The following is a 21,965-nucleotide window of genomic DNA, read 5'->3' as shown; positions in this document are numbered from 1 at the left end:
CGGACATGCTGAGTAACACTATCTTAGTAAAGAGTCTCTCTTAACAAAGATATTTCATTTGGATTAAATGATGATCAAACATCATACAAGACTCAAGGGCAAAGTACAAAATTCAATCTATAAAACCTAAAGCTATATTTTTTCTGTATTCATTTCATCCTATAGGTAGCTCAAATCCTGAACCTACTGTACCGTACCATGCATTACAAATGTTTCAAGATTCTTATCCAGGTACACTTCATTTTCCTTGATAAGTTCAAACTTAACTATAGTCCATTTCTTTTACCGAGGCAGATTTGCACAGACTCGCAGCGTTGCCCTTTTAGCTCGGAAAAGTTTCCTGGTCGCTGATTGGTTAGAATTATCTCGTCCAACCAATCAGCGATCAGGAAACTTTTCCGAGCTAAAAGGGCACCGCTGCGAGTCGGTGCAAATCTGCATCGCTAAAAGAAATTGACTATAATTAAATATGTTGCAGCTAAACTACCAGTATAACTGCTGAAATCTACTGGAACTGATATATTGTGCATCTATAAGCATTCTTTTCTATTTTGTAAGTCAAGATTTTTTTTGACAAAAATATAATTACCAGTTTGGGATTTGAAAATTGTATAGTATTAAAAGGATTATGTCCTACAAATAACCTAATTAAAAGTTCTTTCTTCTACAAACTCGCTTTCAAATTAGATCTAAATCAACTAAATGAATAAATGCTAAGTCTTCCGAGGGGAAAATATTATTGGTAATCTAAAGTAATACCTTATTGTTTTCTATGCTTGAGTAAGTATTAATGTTTGTAGTATTATTACAACTAAAGAGGTTTAAAACAGCAGCATGAATGAAATCCTCAAAGACAAAACTGCACATACAAAAAACAGCAAATGATAAAAAGTCTAAATACTTAATAATAACATAAATAATAGGTAATTACTACACTACTTCAAATAATCCTGTATGTTGAAAAAAACAATCATAATTACCTGAAAAACAATGCAAAATATATTCATCACATATATTTACTTTATAAGAAATGTTACACAATAGAAAAAAAGTTGAAAGCAGCTTCCTTTCCATTCAATTATTAAAGCAAATGTCATCTCCACTCCATCGCAGACTTTAATTTAAATTTATCCACTAGTCCAAAGCCAGAATGTATGGGATTTGGGCCATAAGAAATAGTACAGTGGAAGACAATTCATGACCATGGCCTTATAATTTTCAATTTATATATATTTCATTTCTATTTTCCTTGTTTTAAAGACTTAACTTTTTTTGTGTGTGTGAATCCTGAATATCCATAAATACCAGTAAATTCTAAAAGAATATTTTTGGTCATCAATTTTAAAAACTCTAAAAGAATATTTTTGGTCATCAATTTTAAAAACAGTTTGATGAAAATCTTGTTAATACAACATTTAAAGTGGTCTGAATTCATAGCATTTCTAAACCCATTACGTAATTGAATAGATACTACTGCAGTCCACCATTCACTAAATTGGATGTACACCTATACAGTACCTAAATGATATTTGCAATGTTAACTTGAAGCATAATTATTACCAAAGAGTTGACTTAGAGAATATGTGGGTACAGTATCTATGCTTTGCACTCATGCTTGACCAAAATCAGATTAAAAAGAATGATTGAGTCCAAGGTTAATAATACTCAAAAAAAAAAGAAAAAAAAAAATTGGAGTTTGGAGCAAGCAGTGAGGTGAATATCCTTGAAGAGGTTCATCTAAATTATTCTTTACTGATCTTTATTTTATCATTTTCAATTTTAACTTTTTCATATAGGCCTACATGTAGTTTCATTACAGGACTGCCTTGGGGAAAAATTTTCATATCTATCAGCCACATCTGTAAAATTACAAAATCAATCTCCTTTACATAAGAAAATCTTAATACTGAAGGTTAATTGTTGGCTAGTAACAAAGCTCCAGAATACTTATCCCAATTGCCATATCTGTCAATACCTTATTAGAAAAGTTTTGGCTAATCCATTTCTTTACATCATTAATTGCAAATGACCATATTTAATAAAAAGGCTTTGGACTAAATAAAAGTTCTGGGATGGAGATATGGTGACATCTACATTCTAATTGGACAGTATGAAAGCTACTAAAATAATTTATTTTAATTTTGAGACTTTTGAACAGTATTTCTAGTCTTATTTAAAAACTTTATCTCTATAAAATAAACTTCACAAAGACTATGAAATACTCTACTGAATTCAATTATGAAAAATTATCCACAACCAGAACAATAAACTAATTTGGCTCTTGAAAAAGGGATTTTGACATAAGAAAAATCTATTTTTGGGTGAGATAGCCATGTTGTCCTGATGGAAATTCCCTTCGGCTGCTTCCCACTGTATAATATTTCTGCAAGTGATATTACAAGAGAATTACCATCAGGTATCACAGGGTTCCAACCCCCGGAACAATTATCCGTAGATATCGTGTATAATCAGGGACGTATCTTAAGATAACCATAGATATCTGCACCCCCAATAGACTTTACCCAGTCTAATCCATGTCTCAAAAAATTTCTGAAAGCATCTCAATTTCAGATATCTTACCTTCACGTCGCCACCACCAGCCTTATGCTTAATATTATCCTTGGATCCTACTTTCGAACCAACTTTGAAAGTCAGCTTTTGGCTCTCGATCTTCTTGTCACCACCGCCTGGTTTGTGATCCTTGTTATCCAGGGATCCAATTTTACTTTGTGCACTCCAAGTCAGCTTTTTGGATTCGATCTGTTGATTTAAGAAATAAACGATAATATTCCAGTTTTGAAAACAACGACGGATCTATGACAAAGTAAATTGACAGTATATTGAAAAATTACCAAAATATATGAACGATTTTCACCAAATTCAAAACTACATATAATTCACATTACATGCAAGTCATTCACATTTGCAAAATTCAAAGCTAAACAGCAGGTTGCGAATTAGGTGTTCACCATGATGACATTACACAATACATGAAAGTTTAATCTTAATATTTCTATTAATTACATGATGTACACACAAACCTATATATTTTGGCAGATTTTTTTTTGCCTGACTATTTTGTGCGTAAATAAAAAAAAAAACTGTGCCATAAGGGAAGAAAAAACTTAAGTAAAGATGACTTTACCGACAGAATAACTCTATGCTCACACAGTTTCCTTATTAAATTCAGCAAGTTTGAGCCAGAATGTTGAGTCTTTCTTATATATCTACTGCCATGATCAGTGACATAGTAACAGATGGGATATGTGAAACAGTTAAGCATTAGTAAGCAAAGCAAAGGGAACAAAAGAAAAAAGAAAAAACTCAACCATTTGCAAAAGTATGATTCAAAACATTACCATACTAACTAAAATGGAATTGTACAAATAAAGAATATTCAATTTAAGGCAACATTGGAAAAATACATTTGCAAGATGTTTAGCTAATGCTTTTGGAGATTCTTAACATCAGGAAAAATTAACATGACTGACTTCAAGTCTTGAAGTCTGAATTTACTCTTTAAAATATCATATGATGTTTAACGGCACCAAATGCATTACTAAAATCTACATCTACCAAAAGGTGAACCGAAAACATCTAATAGAAAGTTTTGAAAGAATTTTATAAGGTAATAAATTAGAAATTAAAATGGAACTCATCAAAAAGATCATAACAAGTAAATCAATCTGGGCGTTGAAAAATACTAGTCTTCAAATGAACTTAGCAATATCTAGCTATTTCTCAGGTTTCATTTCAAATGATAGTTTTTCCTGGATCTATGAATACACACTACACTGCAAGAAATCATTTACGTTTTTATTATTTTCAAGGACAAAATACAGGATTTCATAAAAATCCTAAACAAAAAATAAAAGAGTAACAATAACTACATTCTTTCTCAGGGGCACCTGGTAAGAGTATATCGAAAGACTACAACTATGTAAAACATTGTTTTTTCTCACTTGCACAATTCATTGGTAAGATCCTAATAAGACAGATCACATCAAAGGTGTTGATATTATTCATTTTTATTAAAGAATCACGTCATTAGTGTTAAAAATTTATTCTGTTGGAGAATATGAATCAGAGTTTGCGCAGCCAAGCCAGTCACCTATCAAGAGAACATACTCTCTGTAACTTGAATAGATCAATTGCTTAATGAAAATTAACTAAAAAACAAAGCAAAAACCTTCTATAAATTGCAAAAGGGAATATTATAAAGCATAGCATAGCCTACTCTAAAAGTAATTATATGAATTAGTAAATATCTACAACCGAGCATCATTCATCTCACAATTCATTCTAAAAGCATAACCTAATCAAGGAATCAGCCACAGTAAGGCAACTGAAGAATTTTTGATAGCATTCATGGCAAGTTCAATCATGAGATTTAAAACAAAATAGTAATAAAAGCTTGACATTTGCCCTCTGTTGAAATATGGAAGTTATAATCAGCAAACACTCCATTCCATGAACCTTCCGTTTAAAAGCCCTCCTCTTGCATCTGATAAGTTTCCACATACAATTGACCACTTCTCACAAAAGAAGCTTTGTTTTCGCCAGTAATGAACCCATCACGATGTTTCGGTTGTGACAAAGGTAAAATTAACTACGGCTCAAATGATCTACAGTGACCTTAACTGAGTGCTTCCCATCTGATGGGACATACAGCGCAAGTTGAAGATGTGTGTCTGCTTGTTAGGTCTTGTCCCTTCGGTTGTGTCATGCAAATTACCCAGACTCAAAAAAAAGGCGATTTCACACAAGATGATCATCATATCATCGTCAAAATTTCTACCACAGTTTCTCATCAAAATGATTAACCAACGTTACAAGTTACCTGATATGGTATCTTAATTTTGAAACAATCTGAGAGGTCAGTATGAAAATATTTACGATGTAATATAACGTAACCTGTGTGTTAATAACCTTAAGTTAACAACTGCCAGACAAAACCTTTCCTGGATTATTACCCAAGATACAAACAAAGCTCATTCCTACCTTGTCCAGCTAAGAGGAAAAAAAACATACATTATTAGTTACCATTCGAGCATATTACAATGGCTAGACTGTCCTGTGACACCATATAATGTAACAGTAACAGCAGTAATAAATTCTTTTGATAATGAAAATATCAACTTAGGCCCAATGAAAAGTGGTGGCATTACCTGGGGAGGGATGCAAAAGTCTTTATTAACAATAAAACAGTAAACAAAAGATCAACCTCAGAGTTCTCCAATACTCTTCTTTACAAGACTGAGAAATTCAAAATGCAACATTTCAAAAATTAATTTTATAGAAGTGCTTCATCACAACATTATGATTCCTTTTGGCAAAATTGATAAAACTGACAGATGAGGGAAGACTGAGCCTCTGGCAATGCAAAATGTTAAAATGCCACACCTTTAGCAATCTGGAACAATACAATAAACTTTAAAAATTCTTTAACAAGGCTATATCAGGATACTTAATTGTACAGGCTAGCTGACAGCTGTAGCTTAAAGATATGGCCCTAAATTAATAGAAAGAGGACTTGTAGTCTATAAATATTGGTATCCATTAAAGCATTTCTTAATAACTGTATGTAATTCACTAATTGTATGATATCCTCTTTCTATGAAAATTAACCATGCACGTGTTCTCAAAATCACATCAAAAAAGTATTGTTCAAATGGCAAAAGTAGCTCTGAAAGGTACAAGGGAACAGAACTCATACAAGTACTGTACTTTGTTGTGGATCAATGATTATGGAATCATAACAAATGAGTCTCAAAACAGAAGTGGTGTACCATCTCCATTCTCCAAGAATCTTATGACCTTCCTTCTTTAGCCTGCCCGCACATGGGACACTTTATGGTAGACGGTGGCTGCTGCGAACAACCCACCACTAAAAATTGGCTTGTGTACGGGCATCCATAGAAACACACGCGTTTCATTTTTCGCCACAGTGGCAGCCACCGTCCTCTGAGGAGCGTTCTGTGAGAAAGGTGCCCTTACTGAGCAAGTTCCTCGATTCATCTGGGATGAAGTATCCCTAACGTACTAAATATTCATTTCTGTTTCTTTCCGACCTGGACTACACGAGTGCACCGGATTGCCCTCCCCATTGGCCTTTACATTAAAAAGCAAAAAAATTACATGATTTCACAAAGAATGAGAACTACTGATTGACTGCTGAGAGAATCAAATCTGTTCCCTTGTGACAATCAAAAACTACTTTATTGTAGTGAACTGACCAAGGCAAAATGAATGAAATGGGGGTACATTCCATATTTCAGAACGTCAATGCACAACACAATGTAATGTTTTATTTATTGTGTATGTGGAATTCTACCGTTTTCATTCACACTGAGGAGAAATGACAACGTCAGGCTGATGGAATGACTTCCAAAGATTTTCAGCATGCGTTAACAACTGTCCTGACAACGCTTCCTTACTAGAGCAATCATTTTCTAAAATGCAGAAAAAAAACTACCGCAACAGGTCTACAGCAGAGTAATAAAAAGCCACTACTTTTATTTTAATTTCCTGGTTTTTACTCTATAATTTAAAATACAAAAAAAGGATAAATCCAATTTACATATATGTTAGATCTTTTTAAATAATGGGTGATAATGAAGGCTATGGTAATACATTACTTTAAAAAGTAACCTTTCATACAAGCAGCATACTATGGCACAGGCAGATATAAGTCATGAAATAAATAAATAAACAATCTGGACACAAATTCGAGCCAGAAATTAATTTTTTTTAAACTGGTTATATGCTAACCCATTACCAGAAACTGTGCGGGTATAGACTTTTTTAATTCTTGTGTAAAAAGATTCAGTGCAAATAAACAGGAGTTTTACAAAAATCAAGATGTCCTTTAAAACAATATAAAAAAAAAAAGCTAGAGAAATTTATGTCTGTTGAGGCAAATAAAAGTGGCTATTTCTAATTATCTTGAGTTTCATTTTTTTTTTCAATCTAATCTCATTAAAATGTTCAATTGACTGGAAGAAAATAATTTTATCCCCAACCAACCGTGTTGGACTGGTGTTTATTACAGTCAATATCTTACATTGTTTGTCTGTTCAAAAAATCTTGAACTAAACATATTTATTGATTTCTGAGACATCTTGTGAAGGAAATTTTTTTTGGCCAGTGAAACAACCAATTGGATTTTGAAGTGAAAACAAACAGGGCTTCCATTAGACAATTGTGTTTTTTAAAGAGTTTGATGGATCAGTTTTATCAGATTTTTTAAGACTTTTGAGCGGATCAGTTTTATCCGAGTGCACCATTTCTGCGCTACTAGGAGACTGGCTACACTTTCCGCGCTTCTAGAAGACAGGCTACACTTTCCGCGCTTCTAGAAGACAGGCTACACTTTCCGCGCTAGAGTTTGGAAAAGTTATAAAGCATCGAAAGATACTTGAAATAAAGCAATATATATCTAAAAGTTTTTATCTATAAGGTGAAAGGTCTCTTACTGCTATCTAAATATGGGAAAAATCAGTATTACAGAAAGCTCTTTAGAGTTTAACTCCAAATAAAGTGTGCTAAATCGAGAGATGCAAACCAAACCCTCTAACGCAAGATTCAAGAAAATCCACGAGTTGAAGCAAGCAACTTCCCAGACCGACTGATCCAAAATGTTGCACAGCATTGCTGTATAATGCTCAAATAAAGACAAAATTGATGCAATAAACCTAAATATGTATAAAGTTCATACTAGATTAGCATGATGGACAAAAATATAATCGGTCAAATATATTTTTGATGAGGCATCTAGAAATGTTGATCAAACTGATAATGAAAAATATTCTTATTGAAATGATGTTGTGAATATCATGGTCATTAAAGAAGAACAGTAAACAAAAGGATTTCATTATTGCAAAAAACCTGCTAATTATATATATACATATAAATATATACAGTATATATACATATATATATATATATATATATATATATATATATATATATATATGTATATATATATATATATATATATATATATATATATATATATATATATATAAACAATCTAACACAAAAGTACTTCAATAATGCAAACTACCTACTCATTATTTAAAAAAAAATCTAAAACAAAAGTATTTTATTAATGCCAAAACTTTCTCATTATAAAAAAAATGTAAAATATTAATGCCAAAACCTGCTCATTATAAAAAAAAATCTAAAATAAAAGTACTTCAATAATAAAAGAACCCTGCTCATTATAAAATAAATCTAAAATAAAAGTACTTCAATAATAAAAGAACCCTGCTCATTATAAAAAAAATCTAAATCCAAAGTAATTCATTAATGCAAGAAACCTGCTCATCACATAAAAAAAAATCTATCTACTCATTGAAGGTACTAAATTAGTTTCAATGAATTTACATGTAATAAAAGTTATATTATTTGCGAGTGTCACGTTTGAAATATACGCTTTTTAGAATGTCGCTCATAAATACTTATTAGAGAGCAGAGACAGTCCCTGTGTATAACTCTTGCCAAACAAATCTATCAAAACAACATATCTAAATTGACTGCCCTCTATTAAAAAGAAAAGATAAATACTAACTTGGGTTTGATATGATAAAAAGATGATGCCAATACTAAAAGCCCTTTGAGCATTTTTTTCCTGTCTATATAGATCATAAATACCAAGAACACTATAGTCAATTTTTTCTTAGTGAGGCAGATTTGCACCGACTCGTAGGGGTGTGCCCTTTTAGCTCGGGAATAGTTTCCTAATAGCTGATTGGTCAGAAGTATTTTTGTCCGAATACTTCCGACCAATCAGCTATCAGGAAACTTTTCCGAGCTAAAAGGGCACCGCTGCGAATCGGTGCAAATCTGCCTAACTAAAAAAAAAATTGACTATAGTTTTATTGATGTGTAAAGTTATAAAAATCAAACTGGCCCACCTATAAAGAAGGAATTATGAATGAAACCTCCAACCCAAAACATCATTAACATCACTAGGTTCCTCATCAATAACAAATTGACCACCATTACCTCTCCATTGGCAGTTTCACGAAAAGTTAGAACATAACCCAGAGCATTATTTACCTTCTTATCACCGCCTCCTGGAGTGTAAGCTTCGTTCTTGGCGCTGATTTTGCTCGATGCTTTCGAAAAATCCAATTTCTTGGATTCGATCTTGACCTTTCCGCCGCCTGGCTTATAGGCTGCGTTGTCCATGGAGCCGATTTTGGACTTGACCGCTTTGAGGTTGGGGGAGGCGGACTTGCCCACTTCAATCTTATTCATGGGCACTGGAAAAATGGGTACCATTTTAAAAATGGGTTCAATGTTATTCATGGGCACTGAAAAAAAGTTCAATGTTATTCATGGGCACTGAAAAGGGGACTAATTCATTGGTACTGAAAAAAGGGGTTCAATCTTATTCATGGGCACTGGGAAAAGTTCAATGTTATTCATGGGCACTGAAAAAGGGACTAATTCATTTTTACTGAAAAAAGGGGTTCAATCTTATTCATGGGCACTGAAAAAGGGACTAATTCAGTGGTACTGATAAAAGGGGTTCAATCTTATTCATGGGCACTGAAAAAGGGACTAATTCATTGGTACTGAATAAAGGGGTTCAATCTTATTCACGAGGGGATTCAATCTCATAAATGGGCACTGAAAAGGGGATTGAATCTTATAAATGGGCACTGAAAAAGGGGATTCAATCTTATTCATGGACCCTGAAAAAGGGGGATTCAATCTTATAAATGGGCACTGAAAAAGGGGATTCAATCTTATAAATGGGCACTGAAAAAGGGATTCAATCTTATAAATGGGCACTGAAAAAGGGGATTCAATCTTATAAATGGGCACTGAAAAAGGGGGATTCAATCTTATAAATGGGCACTGAAAAAGGGGATTCAATCTTATAAATGGGCACTGAAAAAGGGGACTCAATCTTATAAATGGGCACTGAAAAAGGGGATTGAATCTTATAAATGGGCACTGAAAAAGGGGTTTAATCTCATTCATGGGGACTGAAAAGGGGGATTCAATCTTATAAATAGGCACTGAAAAAGGGGATTGAATCTTGAAAATGGGCATAAAAAGGGGATTCAATCTTAAAAATGGGCACTGAAAAAGGAGTTCAATCTTATAAATGGGCACTGAAAAGGGGATTCAATCTCATTAATGGGCACTGAAAAGGGGATTGAATCTTATAAATGGGCACTGAAAAAGGGGATTCAATCTTATTCATGGACCCTGAAAAAGGGGGATTCAATCTTATAAATGGGCACTGAAAAAGGGGATTCAATCTTATAAATGGGCACTGAAAAGGGGATTCAATCTCATTAATGGGCACTGAAAAGGGGATTGAATCTTATAAATGGGCACTGAAAAAGGGGATTCAATCTTATTCATGGACCCTGAAAAAGGGGGATTCAATCTTATAAATGGGCACTGAAAAAGGGGATTCAATATTATAAATGGGCACTGAAAAAGGGGATTCAATCTTATAAATGGGCACTGAAAAAGGGGATTCAATCTCATTCATGGGCACTGAAAAGGGGGATTCAATCTTATAAATGGGCACTGAAAAAGGGGATTCAATCTTATAAATGGGCACTGAAAAAGGGGATTCAATCTTATAAATGGGCACTGAAAAGGGGGATTGAATCTTATAAATGGGCACTGAAAAAGGGGATTCCATATTATAAATGGGCACTGAAAAAGGGGATTCAATCTTATAAATGGGCACTGAAAAAGGGGACTCAATCTTATAAATGGGCACTAAAAAAGGGGATTGAATCTTATAAATGGGCAATAAAAAGGGGATTCAATCTTATAAATGGCCACTGAAAAGGGGATCCAATCTTATAAATGGGCACTGATAAAGGGGATTCCATCTCATAAATGGGCACTGAAAAGGGGGATTCAATCTTATAATTGGGCACTGAAAGCTTAAAACTTACATTTTCGTTCGGCTGAAGAGGCCGTCGAGGTTGGGGTACGCTTCATGGGGGATGGTTCAGTGGATCGGGGCATTCTCTTTCTTGGGGAGCCTCTGCCCTTGGAAGGAGATCTGCTCTGGCCATTTTCCTGCAAAAGCAAATAAGGAACTTTAGCTTTCCGTGGAGGGAAAAGTGGCTATTTGTCCTTCTGCCATATCAATAGACATGAGACACAAGAAGTAATAATGACATGAGAAAGAAAAGGTAATAACATGACACTAAAAAGTAATAACGACTTGAAACACAAGAGAGTAATAAATACAGGAAATAAAAAGTAATAACAACATGGGAAACCAAAAAGGAATAACGACGTAAGACAAAAAGTAATGATAACATGAGAATCAAAAAGGAATAACGATAAGACCCAAAAACTGACGCAAGATATACAAAAGGTATCACGAGGGGTCATCTGTTTATGTAGCTTAACTGATAAAAAACTGGGAAGATGACAAATGTGATGCAAATGAATGACAATCCTTCGTCGACAGGATAATACTACTGTGTTGACACAAACATTGATATTTCTAGCATTAAATTCACAAAATAGCGATAATTATCTTGTAGGATTTGCAGCCCATCGTGTGTCTCTTAGAATAATATGCCTACAAATTTTAAGGTAAAAACATTAATTTCACAATATAAGAATAATTATCTATCAGGATTAACTAGAGCCTATCGCGTCTCTCTTAAAGTAATATGCCTAAAAATTCTTCATAAGGAAAAGGTGTTCAAAGTTTAAAATGGAAATATCTTCGACAATGATTCGGTCTGTGATTTATTTGAAAGTTTCTACAAATCAATAAATTTAAAGTTGAAGACTTATAAGTAGTGAGGTTTTTGTAATGCCCTATCATGCCACTTCAATGAACTATTCCTTGGCGAGAACATAAGACTGACAAAAATCAATTCTATTTTACCATAAAATTAATATAACTGTTTATAAATATACACTTTAAACATGTGCCAAAAGTCTCAATAAAATTAGATAGCTTCTTGATATTCAATTGCAAATTTTTACAAATTTATCAAATTTTTTAATGAAACCCCTCCCCAAAATAAACGGATTTATCAAGTTGAAAAAACTCTAGTTTTCAATGAATATCAATATGAACTGGACCAAAGTAAAGTCATTGCTGTTAAAATATTTGTATCAAACGAGTACGTTGTTGCTATATTCATCAGTAATAAACAATAAGACGGAATCATTTCTCTTTCTTAAGCTATAAATGGAGTGCTATAATTTATTTTATTTCCTTTCGGTTTCTATTTCTTGTACCAAAACTATAATGATATAAAGTAAATATTCTCAAGTAAAATTGAAGAATTATTAATATCACGTCACTGACCAGTGATCAAATGAATCACTCTACTAAAGAATAACAGTCTAACTACCTTCGGGATGGTTACTGAGACAATCACTTACCTAAATACTTGTTTAAAGCTAATCAAAGGAACTCTACATCTTTCTCAAGATTCATCTAAATAAATAGTGTTTTAACTAAAACAATTCAACTGTTAGGATTGCTTCAACAATGGACAAATACAGTCTAGATAGCAGTACAGTACTGAGGGCTAAAATACTCTACTGTGCTTTTAGTTTTTGCTACCTCAACTAAGGAATCGCATCTTTCTCAAGATTCCTCTAAATAAAGTGTTTTAACTAACACAATTCAAGTGATAGGATTGCTTCAACAATGGACACAGTCTAGATAGCAGTACAGTACCGAGGGCGAAAATACTCTACTGTGCTTTTAGTTTTTGCTAAATAATTACATCAACTCCTTAAATCATAATCATACTTCTAAAAGTAATAACAGTTTAATGAAAGCTACCCACAATGCCTATTAAGAGCTTTGTTTATGGAGCAATACTAAATACATGTTACCTTTGGGGAATAAAGTACACAAAAACTAATCAAGCACAAGATGATGCAGAACTGCCACAAAACTTAGGAGAAAATGAAGCACAAACACGATCTTATTTACATCAAGATAATATCTTGTGGATGAAAATCTTCCGCTATAATTTTCGATAACATCTCACGAGGAAAAGACAGTTTTCTTTCCCTCACAAACGAAAAAGGTTAGATAGAAATCCACAACTAAAGGATCATTTAGAACACCTGAGATGTTAGATTTGATTTCAAGATCAAGTGTATTCCAACAATAAAAAGCTTTATCACGACACTCTCTTATGAAAACTTGCATTCCTTTGATGTAAAACCATTAAAAGCGTGAAATATCCTTCTACGAAATTAAGTTTTAATCTTACTGATACGGAAGAGAAATAGCAAAATGGGACAGGACTTTAAACCTCATGCCAAGAACTGCAAGTAAAAGGGGAAAAGTTAAAAGTATTCCAATAAGGAGTGGCTCTCCCACCTGAAGAAGTTCAATTCCAAAAGAGATATATAAGATGTTTGGAAGCCATTTACAAACAACACTAAACATACATTCCTAATCTACTGCGAAAGAACACAACTATGAGAGTGCAGCGCAACAAGATGTGAATTTGGAAGCAAAGCTACTTTTATTGAATGGGGGGAGGGGGTTCAAGATTTGAAAGAAAGTTTACAAGACAATTTTGTTGGGGAAGGGGGGGGGGGGTTGTGAGGCCTAGCAGGGGAAAGGGGGAATACCTGCTTTGTGTTGAGGGGATGGTTTTAAGAATTTGAAAGAAAGTTAAAAAGACCACTTGCTTAGGAGCAGGGAACTAGCGAGGGGGGGGGGGTTTACCTGCTTCGTGTTGGGTGAATGGTTTCAAGACTTGAAAGCAATTAAACATGACCAATTGGTTAGTGGCAGGTATCTAGCAGGGGAGGGGTATTGGAGGATTACCCGCTTAGTCTTATCATGGGGGGGGGGGGTTATCCAAAACCGGACTGGGGAGGGGGAGGGTTTTAAGATTTGAAAGCAAGTAAAGTAGACCAATTAGTTCGTAGCAGTTAGCTAGCAGAGGGGATGCGGGGGGTTACCTGCTTCATCTTATCCTCGAGGAGGAGGGGGGGGGTGTTACCCAAAATTGGGTTGGGGAGGGGGAGGGTTTTTAGATTTGAAAGCAAATCATCTAAACCAATTCGTTAGTTATAGGGGGCTAGCAGAGGGGATGGGGATTACCTGCTTCGTCTTATCCTCGAGGAGGGGGGGGGTTTAACCAAAATCGGGTTGGGGAATGGTTTCAAGATTTGAAAGCAAGTAAACAAGACCACTTGGTTAGTGGCAGGGGGGCTAGCAGGGGATACGGGGGGATTACCTGCTTCGTCTTATCATCCGGGGTCTGTTCAACATCCAACTGAAGGGTGAGGGTAGTTGGAGTAGAAGAAATAGCCATGCTCGAGACCTCGACCTACACGGGGGAGGGGAAACACCAAAAAGACGAGGGGAGATATGACTAGTGGGTCGTTCTCAGTATGCAACATCGGTTAATTAACAGAGATGCAAAGTATAGTTTTATGCCATCTCGACATCAACACACAAACTAACATATACAGTAGGTTTATTCCGGGCATTTTTTAGACCTGGCAGAAATGGCAGATAATAAAAAAAATCTATATATTTTTGGGTCTTTTACAATAAAGAAGTACAAGAATTGACCCAAAAATACAGATTTATTCCGGACATTGATTAGACTTGGCAGAAATGACAAATAAAAAAAATCTATATATTTTTGGGTGTTTTACAATAAAGAAGTACAAGAATTGACCCAAAAATACAGATTTATTCCGGGTATTTTTTAGACCTGACAGAAATGACATAATAAAAAAAAATCTATATATTTTTGGGTCTTCTACAATACAGAAGTACAAGGCTTGACTAAAAAATACAGATCTAGTCCGGACATTGATTAGACCTGGCAGAAATGACAGATAAAAAAATCTATATATTTTTGGGTCTTCTACAATACAGAATTACAAGTCTTGACCCAAAAAATACAGATTTATTCAAGACATTGATTAGACCTGGTAGATAAGACAGAAAATAAACAAATAAAAAATATTTTTGTGCTCTTTTACAAAAAAAAAAAAAAATACAAGGCTTGAACCACGTCCTATTAGCTTACATAAAAATATTTCTATATATTTTTGGCTCTTTTAACAGATGAAAATTTTATTTTTAAAAGCAATTCGCACATTAATTCAACCACAAGTTACTGTAAGATCCAATTCACTCTTGCAAAACAATTCAGGTTAATACTTGCAATAATCATATATATATATATATATATATATGTATATTTTTTTTGAAATTATATAAATAAAAAATCGACAAAAGATAGAAAGGAATAGCAAAACAACATCAATATCCAAGTCATACAATTAATCAGTTTCCTTGATAATTAATTCCTGAAATATCTTAGCAAAAAAAATTCTTAAGAATAGAAAAACTACTATTTTCCTAGTGTTATATTTATACAGTATAAGAATTTTATTAAACTTACTGGCAATTAAACTAAACTTTCCTTAGTATCTTTTAGATTCCTATCCTTTAATTTGTGCATGGGCTAGAAAAAAAAAACATCCACTTGCCAGTACGATTTCTCTCTGCTATTGACAGTTCTGTCAAGTGTACCATCTGCCTGAATTTCCATTATGTCAATCTAAATATACGCCCACCCTAACCCAACTCCCATTTTCTTACTATCCTTCAAGATTCTATTTTTCCTTTGTGCCTGGACTAGGAAAATCATCCAACAGCCAATCCAAGTGCTCTCTGTTGTTGACTGTTCTCCTACTAAGTGTATCCTCTACCTGAATTAGCATTAGGTTAATCTCAATATGCTCCCACCCTAACCCAACTCCCATTTTCTTGCTATCTTTTAAGTTCCCATTTTCTTTTATTTGTGACTGGGCTAGAAAAAAAATCACCCAATAGCCAGAAACTTAACAGAAAAAAATTAAAAGATCTTGGCATAAATTTCAGGAATTCAGTTCTACCTGAATCATAACAATCTTTCTCTCTCTCTCTCTCTCTCTCTCTCTCTCTCCTCTCTCTCTCTCTCTCTCTCTCTCTCTCTGGTAGAGGAAGCTATTGGAGACTACAAAAGTTTTCAGCCCTACTAAACAGATCTTCCCAAAACTCGATGAAGAACATTTCTTTCATTGAATTCAATATCTAGATATGATTCCCAATGTGCGTGTGTAATAAGAGAAGAGAGAGAGAGAGAGAGAGAGAGAGAGAGAGAGAGAGAGAGAGAGAGAGAGAGAGAGAGAGAGAGAGAGAGTGTGTTACAAGGATTTTGGATGTCTCAGAACTTTTAGTCCATCTTGGGTAGAGCGAATTAGTTTAAAACATTTAAAGAGTTTATGATTTTGTCTAACCTATTCCTGAATCCGAGAGAGAGAGAGAGAGAGAGAGAGAGAGAGAGAGAGAGAGAGAGAGAGATGAAAAGGCATTTTCTACCATGACCGTTTCAGCTACTGCCTAAGTTACCTGAGCAACCAATACAGACATTCCCTTTAACGAAACCATGAGTCTTTATTCAATGAATAAATAATTCTACCTATTAAAACCTAAGTCGGTATTATGCCATAATACGAAAGATAAATATTATACAACCCATTCCTTTATTAAAGCTACCGGAAATCTCTCTCATCTTAATTCAAGTATGAAAGATTTGAGATGAGCTCATATGAATGAACTCTGTCATAACACAATAATGAGGAAACCCATACATAGGGGTAACTAATTTGAGGAAGAATGGCAGTCATACACCGGAGTAGTTCATCTCTCTCTCTCTCTCTCTCTCTCTCTCTCTCTCTCTCTCTCTCTCTCTCTCTCTCTCTCTCTCTCATTCTATTAATGGCATCATCTCATCAGATTGTTCAAACTTATAATTTGTAAATTTACATTAAGATGAAAAACATTATCTGATAATCTACAGTATACTGAAGCCTTTCACATTCAATCGGTCAAAAATATTTTTTAGTAGGAGGATAACTAAAACTATAAAAACGTAACAGAAACTCAAATATACTTGACTTCTCAACTATTTCACTTCCGATTCCTGTAACAAAGATGTAACACTTTCCATTCACAGCAAACAACGTTCCTGCTTCGTGATCTGCCAGGCTGGGATTCGAGTCCCGCTCAAGCTCGATAGTTTCTTGTAGTGTCTGCAACCTCACCATCCTTGTGAGCACGGAATGGGGGGGGGGGGAGCGTATAGGGCTGCCTGCTAAGTCATCAGGAGCCATTGCCTGGCCCTCCCTTGTGCTACTTTGGGTGGAAAGGAGGCTTGGGCGCTGATCATTTGCATATATGGTCAGTCTCTAAAGCATTGTCACTGTCCCTTGCCTCTGCCATCCATGACCTTTAAAACCTTTTTATGATCTCATTAATAAAAGACAAAGAACTTTTTTTTTTCTTATATTTCTTCCCGCTGAATTATTAGAATTAAAATCTTTAGGCACGTATTGCCCACCAAGCCCATAATAGGCTTTGTATTGGAACCTTGGAAATAAAATAATTTCTTTTACACGGTCCCAACCAAACGATATAAGGATTTATTGGTTAATTCTACAGTCAGCGATGGTGATCTCCCAACAAGTAAGTTCCCAGCATTATAGCGAAAGCAAACCATAAGGCGATAATAATTAAAATTAAACCTTATTAAACATAAAATATGGGCTCCATAAACCACTAGAAGAGTTGGAAGACCCAGGCCTACATGGCTGAGTACTATGAAACGTGAAGTAGATGATGAATGGAGAAGTATTAAATAAAAAGCTCAAGATAGAGATGACTGGCGAAATCTAATCGAGGCCCTTTGCGTTAATAGACGTAGGAGGAGATGATGATGATAAATATGGGCTCCACAAGGCACTAGAAGAGTTGGAAGACTCAGGTTAACATGACTGAGGACTCTGAAGCGTGAAGTAGATGATGAATGGAGAAGTATTGAATTAAGAGCTCAAGATACAGACGACTAGCGAAATCTAACTGAGGCCCTTTGCGTTAATAGGCGTAGGAGGAGATAATGATGATGATAAATATGGGCTCCACAAGGCACTAGAAGAGTTGGAAGACCCAGGCTTACATGGCTGACGACTATGAAGCGTGGGGTAAGAGATGATGAATGGAGAAGTATTGAATTAAAAGCTCAAGATAGAGACGACTGGTGAAATCTAATCGAGGCCCTTTGCGCTAATAGGCGTAGGACGAGATGACGATGATGATAGATATGGGCTCCACTAGGCACTATAACAGTAGGAAGACCCAGGTTAACATGGCTGAGGACTATGAAGCGTGAAGTAGATGATGAATAGAGAAGTACTCAATTAAGAGCTCAAGATAGAGACGACTGGTGAAATCTAATCGAGGCCCTTTGCGTCAATAGGCGTAGGAGGAGATGATGATGATGATAAATATGGGCTCCACAAGGCACCAGAAGAGTTGGAAGACTCAGGTCAACATGACTGAGGACTCTGAAGCGTGAAGTAGATGATGAATGGAGAAGTACTGAATTAAAAGCTTAAGATGGAGAGAACTGGCGAAATCTAATCGAGGCCCTTTGCGTTAGTAGGAGTAAGAGGAGATGAGGATGATGAAACCTGAAATAGGGTAAGCGGATAGCTTCCAATGGGTACTCCATAAGATGTCTTGAGTTTCACCCTTGTGTACTATTACAGTGCATTACGTACACTTATTACGATGTTGATTATAAGCTGAATAATTAATCTATAGTTAGAATTTCAAGAAGATGATTAACATTACAGTACTATCTAATAACGAATTAATTTTGATTTATGAACATCCTATATTTATTTATTTAAAAGGAAATAGTTGACAAAATTTCTAACTCAATTAATAATTGAAGCAAATTATTAATGTCAGGTAGAACTTCAAAAAGTTAAAATTGCAGCAAATGTTTTCATGTTGAACAGGCTAAAATAAGTCATTTTATAGTCTATATTTGACATATCTGTTTTCAAGTTGCTACTGTTTTTTAAAATATCTTAATTGTTCATTATTTCTCAAATCGTTTATTTATTTCCCTATTTCCTTTCCTCACTGGGCTATTGTGTCGTTGGAGCCCTTGGGCTTATAGAATCTTGTTTTTCCAACTAGGGTTGTAGCTTAGTTAATAATAATAATAATAATAATAATAATAATAATAATAATAATAATAAAAGACGCAATGAAATAGTAATCGCTTTAAATCGGTGGTTATAAAACATCTCTAAGTCAATTTAAATCTCTCGTTATATTGGAAAAAGGAAAATAAATCCAGTTTTTGAAGGAAAATCGTCAGATATGAAAGGGAAAGCCGCTCCTCACAAAGGACAATGATCCATCTGGGAAAGGATAACCCTTTCGCTTCACAAACTTAAGTGCCCAGCTCAGAGGGGAAAACTACCAAAGGACAAAGGCGATCAGTCAGTGGATATTAAAGCTGAGTATAGAATCACACAGTATCAGAAAGGTGGTGGTGAAGTCCAGTATATATTCTTTCCTCCATGGGCTATTTTTCCCTGTTGGAGCCTTTGGGCTTATAGCATCCTGCTTTTCCAACTAGGGTTGCAGCTTAGCAAGTGATGATAATAAACTAGAATATTGAATCAGACAGTATCAGAGGGGTGGTGGTGAAGTCCAGTATATTTTCTTTCCTCACTGGACTATTTTTCCCCGTTGGAGCCTTTGTGCTTATAGCATCTTTCTTTTCCAACTGGGTCTGTAGCGTAGCAAATAATAATAATAATAATAATAATAATAATAATAATAATAATAATAATAATAATAATAATAATGAGTCAAAAATAATTCTGACTCACTCAGTAATTTAGAGGGAAATGTTTTGACATTCGTTTTACGAGATAAAAATATACTACAAAATGTGGAAAAAGAAAAAAAAAAAAAAAAAAAAAAACACTGGGTTTCGTTAGGACCGCTTCACACGACCGGTTTGAAAAACCGTGCGGCAGATTTCCGCATGTCAAAGAGCATGTCTTCATAATAGCGGTTATTTCCCGTGCGGTTCGTCTGCATCGGGGAGCAAAATACTAACCTTTCGATGTTTGTTCGAGATGGAGGACGTGAAGAAGATAGTGGTCTTTGTGTATATAATGAACAGGGTGCTAAAAAGAAGCGACTATATAAATGGTGGACCCACCCAATATTATTATTATTATTATTATTATTATTATTAATTGCTAAGCTACAACCCTAGTTGGAAAAGCAGGATGCTATACGGCCAAGGGCCCCAACAGGGAAAATAGCCCAGTGAGGAAAGGAAACAAGAAAAAATAAAATATTTTAAGAATAGTAACAACATTAAAATAAATATTTGCTATATAAACTATAAAAACTTTAACAAAACAAGAGGAAGAGAAAATACATAGAATAGTGTGCCCGCGTGTACCCTCAAGCAAGAGAATTTTAGCCCAAGACGGTGGAAGACCATGGTACAGAGGCTATGGCACTACCCAAGACTAGAGAGCAATGGTTTGATTTTTCAGTAACAATCTGAAATTTGCCTGGATCTCCCTGGTTCTAGCTTGGGTGGAGAGGGGGTTTAGGTGCTGATCTTATGATAATGGTCAGTCTCTAAGGCAGTGTTTCCCAACCTTTTTTAAATGATTACCTCAAAATGTTATTTCCAACTAATCAATTACCCCATTGAACATATACCCGGTAACATCGGATGTTTTTTGCAGCCACCTTATGAACTGTATGGATCATGTAGCCCGCTATTGGCTGCTTACAGTTAAGGATCCAAAACAAATGCAAACTTTTCCATTTTAATGGATATCAAAATGAACCATAATTATTGAAGATTTTGTGTATGAATTATGGCAATGATTATGGGAATGTGAATAACTCAATTTCAGAACATCTTGATTACCCTGTACTAACCGTGTGTCACACAATTGTACATAATTATTTTGTATATATTATGCTTGTATCTGCGCTCTTCCCTCGCACTAAAAAGAACCTGAATGATCATGTCTCCGGTTTTGCTCTGAACATTGTCTGTCTCTCGAACATGTTATGTCCTGTTCCCTTGAGGTTTTGTATATAAAGGAGAGTGTTCCTTAATAAACAACTCAGTTGATTGCATCCTGCCTTTGAGTTCACAACCTTCTCTCGGCACCGTCACAACCCCAAAAATACGGGTCCATTACCCCTCTGGGGTAATTTACCCCAGGGTTGGGAAACACTGCTCTAAGGCATTATCCTGTCCTTTACCTCTGCCACAGGAGAGATCTTTAAACCTTTAAACAAAAGGAATAAAATTGTGATTTCATGAAAACTAAAGTAAAGTCAAAGTAGAGAAATATCCAGGTATAGTAGCGGCCGATTCAGAGACAAAATTTAATTAAAAGACTTTTTTCATGGAGGTAATGGGAATGAACACTTAGAAAGAACATGAAAAGTCTTAAAACTCCAATGAATAATGATCCTCAGCTAATGTCTAGCATTTCATTAAAACTTGGACACTGTAGCGTAATGGTTGAATATCATAGAAAATTTCCTGGGAGTAATGGGCCATTTTCAACAAATTCTGATAACGTCACAGAATTCTCTGAGAGTCACTTTCAACAAATTCTGATAACGTCACAGAATTCTCTGGGAATCACTTTCAACAAATTCTGATAACGTCACAGAATTCTCTGAGAGTCACTTTCAACAAATTCTGATAACGTCACAGAATTCTCTGGGAGTCACTTTCAACAAATTCTGATAACGTCACAGAATTCTCTGGGAGTCACTTTCAACAAATTCTGATAATGTCACAGAATTCTCTGGGAGTCACTTTCAACAAATTCTGATAACGTCACAGAATTCTCTGGGAGTCACTTCCAACAAATTCTGATAACGTCACAGAATTCTCTGGGAGTCACTTTCAACAAATTCTGATAACGTCACAGAATTCTCTGGGAGTCACTTTCAACAAATTCTGATAACGTCACAGAATTCTCTGGGAGTCACTTTCAACAAATTCTGATAATGTCGCGCTTTAGAAGTTTGCCACGAAAGTTGGACAATAAAT

At 34.9% G+C, this 21,965-nt stretch overlaps 1 protein-coding gene across 5 annotated transcripts in view; it reads right to left on the bottom strand.

The window, feature by feature from the left end:
- The window catches only part of LOC137653624 (axoneme-associated protein mst101(2)-like), a 64,581-nt gene that overhangs the window by 30,735 nt on the left and 11,881 nt on the right, over window positions 1-21,965 (bottom strand). For 4 of the 5 annotated variants that reach the window (XM_068387186.1, XM_068387187.1, XM_068387190.1 and 1 more), the window contains exons 3-6: window positions 14,229-14,321; window positions 10,938-11,064; window positions 9,064-9,269; window positions 2,581-2,760 (exon numbers count right to left, since the gene is read on the bottom strand). In XM_068387186.1, the coding sequence (XP_068243287.1) occupies window positions 2,581-2,760; window positions 9,064-9,269; window positions 10,938-11,064; window positions 14,229-14,321 (606 nt within the window). The remainder of the gene's footprint in view (window positions 1-2,580; window positions 2,761-9,063; window positions 9,270-10,937; window positions 11,065-14,228; window positions 14,322-21,965) is intronic. The other variant, XM_068387189.1, reaches the window with a different exon arrangement.

This window comes from Palaemon carinicauda, chromosome 14 (genome assembly GCF_036898095.1).
Source record: "Palaemon carinicauda isolate YSFRI2023 chromosome 14, ASM3689809v2, whole genome shotgun sequence".
NCBI classification, from domain to species: Eukaryota; Metazoa; Arthropoda; class Malacostraca; order Decapoda; family Palaemonidae; genus Palaemon; species Palaemon carinicauda.
Note: the sequence above shows the minus strand (reverse complement) of the source record. Positions and strands in the feature narration are given on the sequence as shown.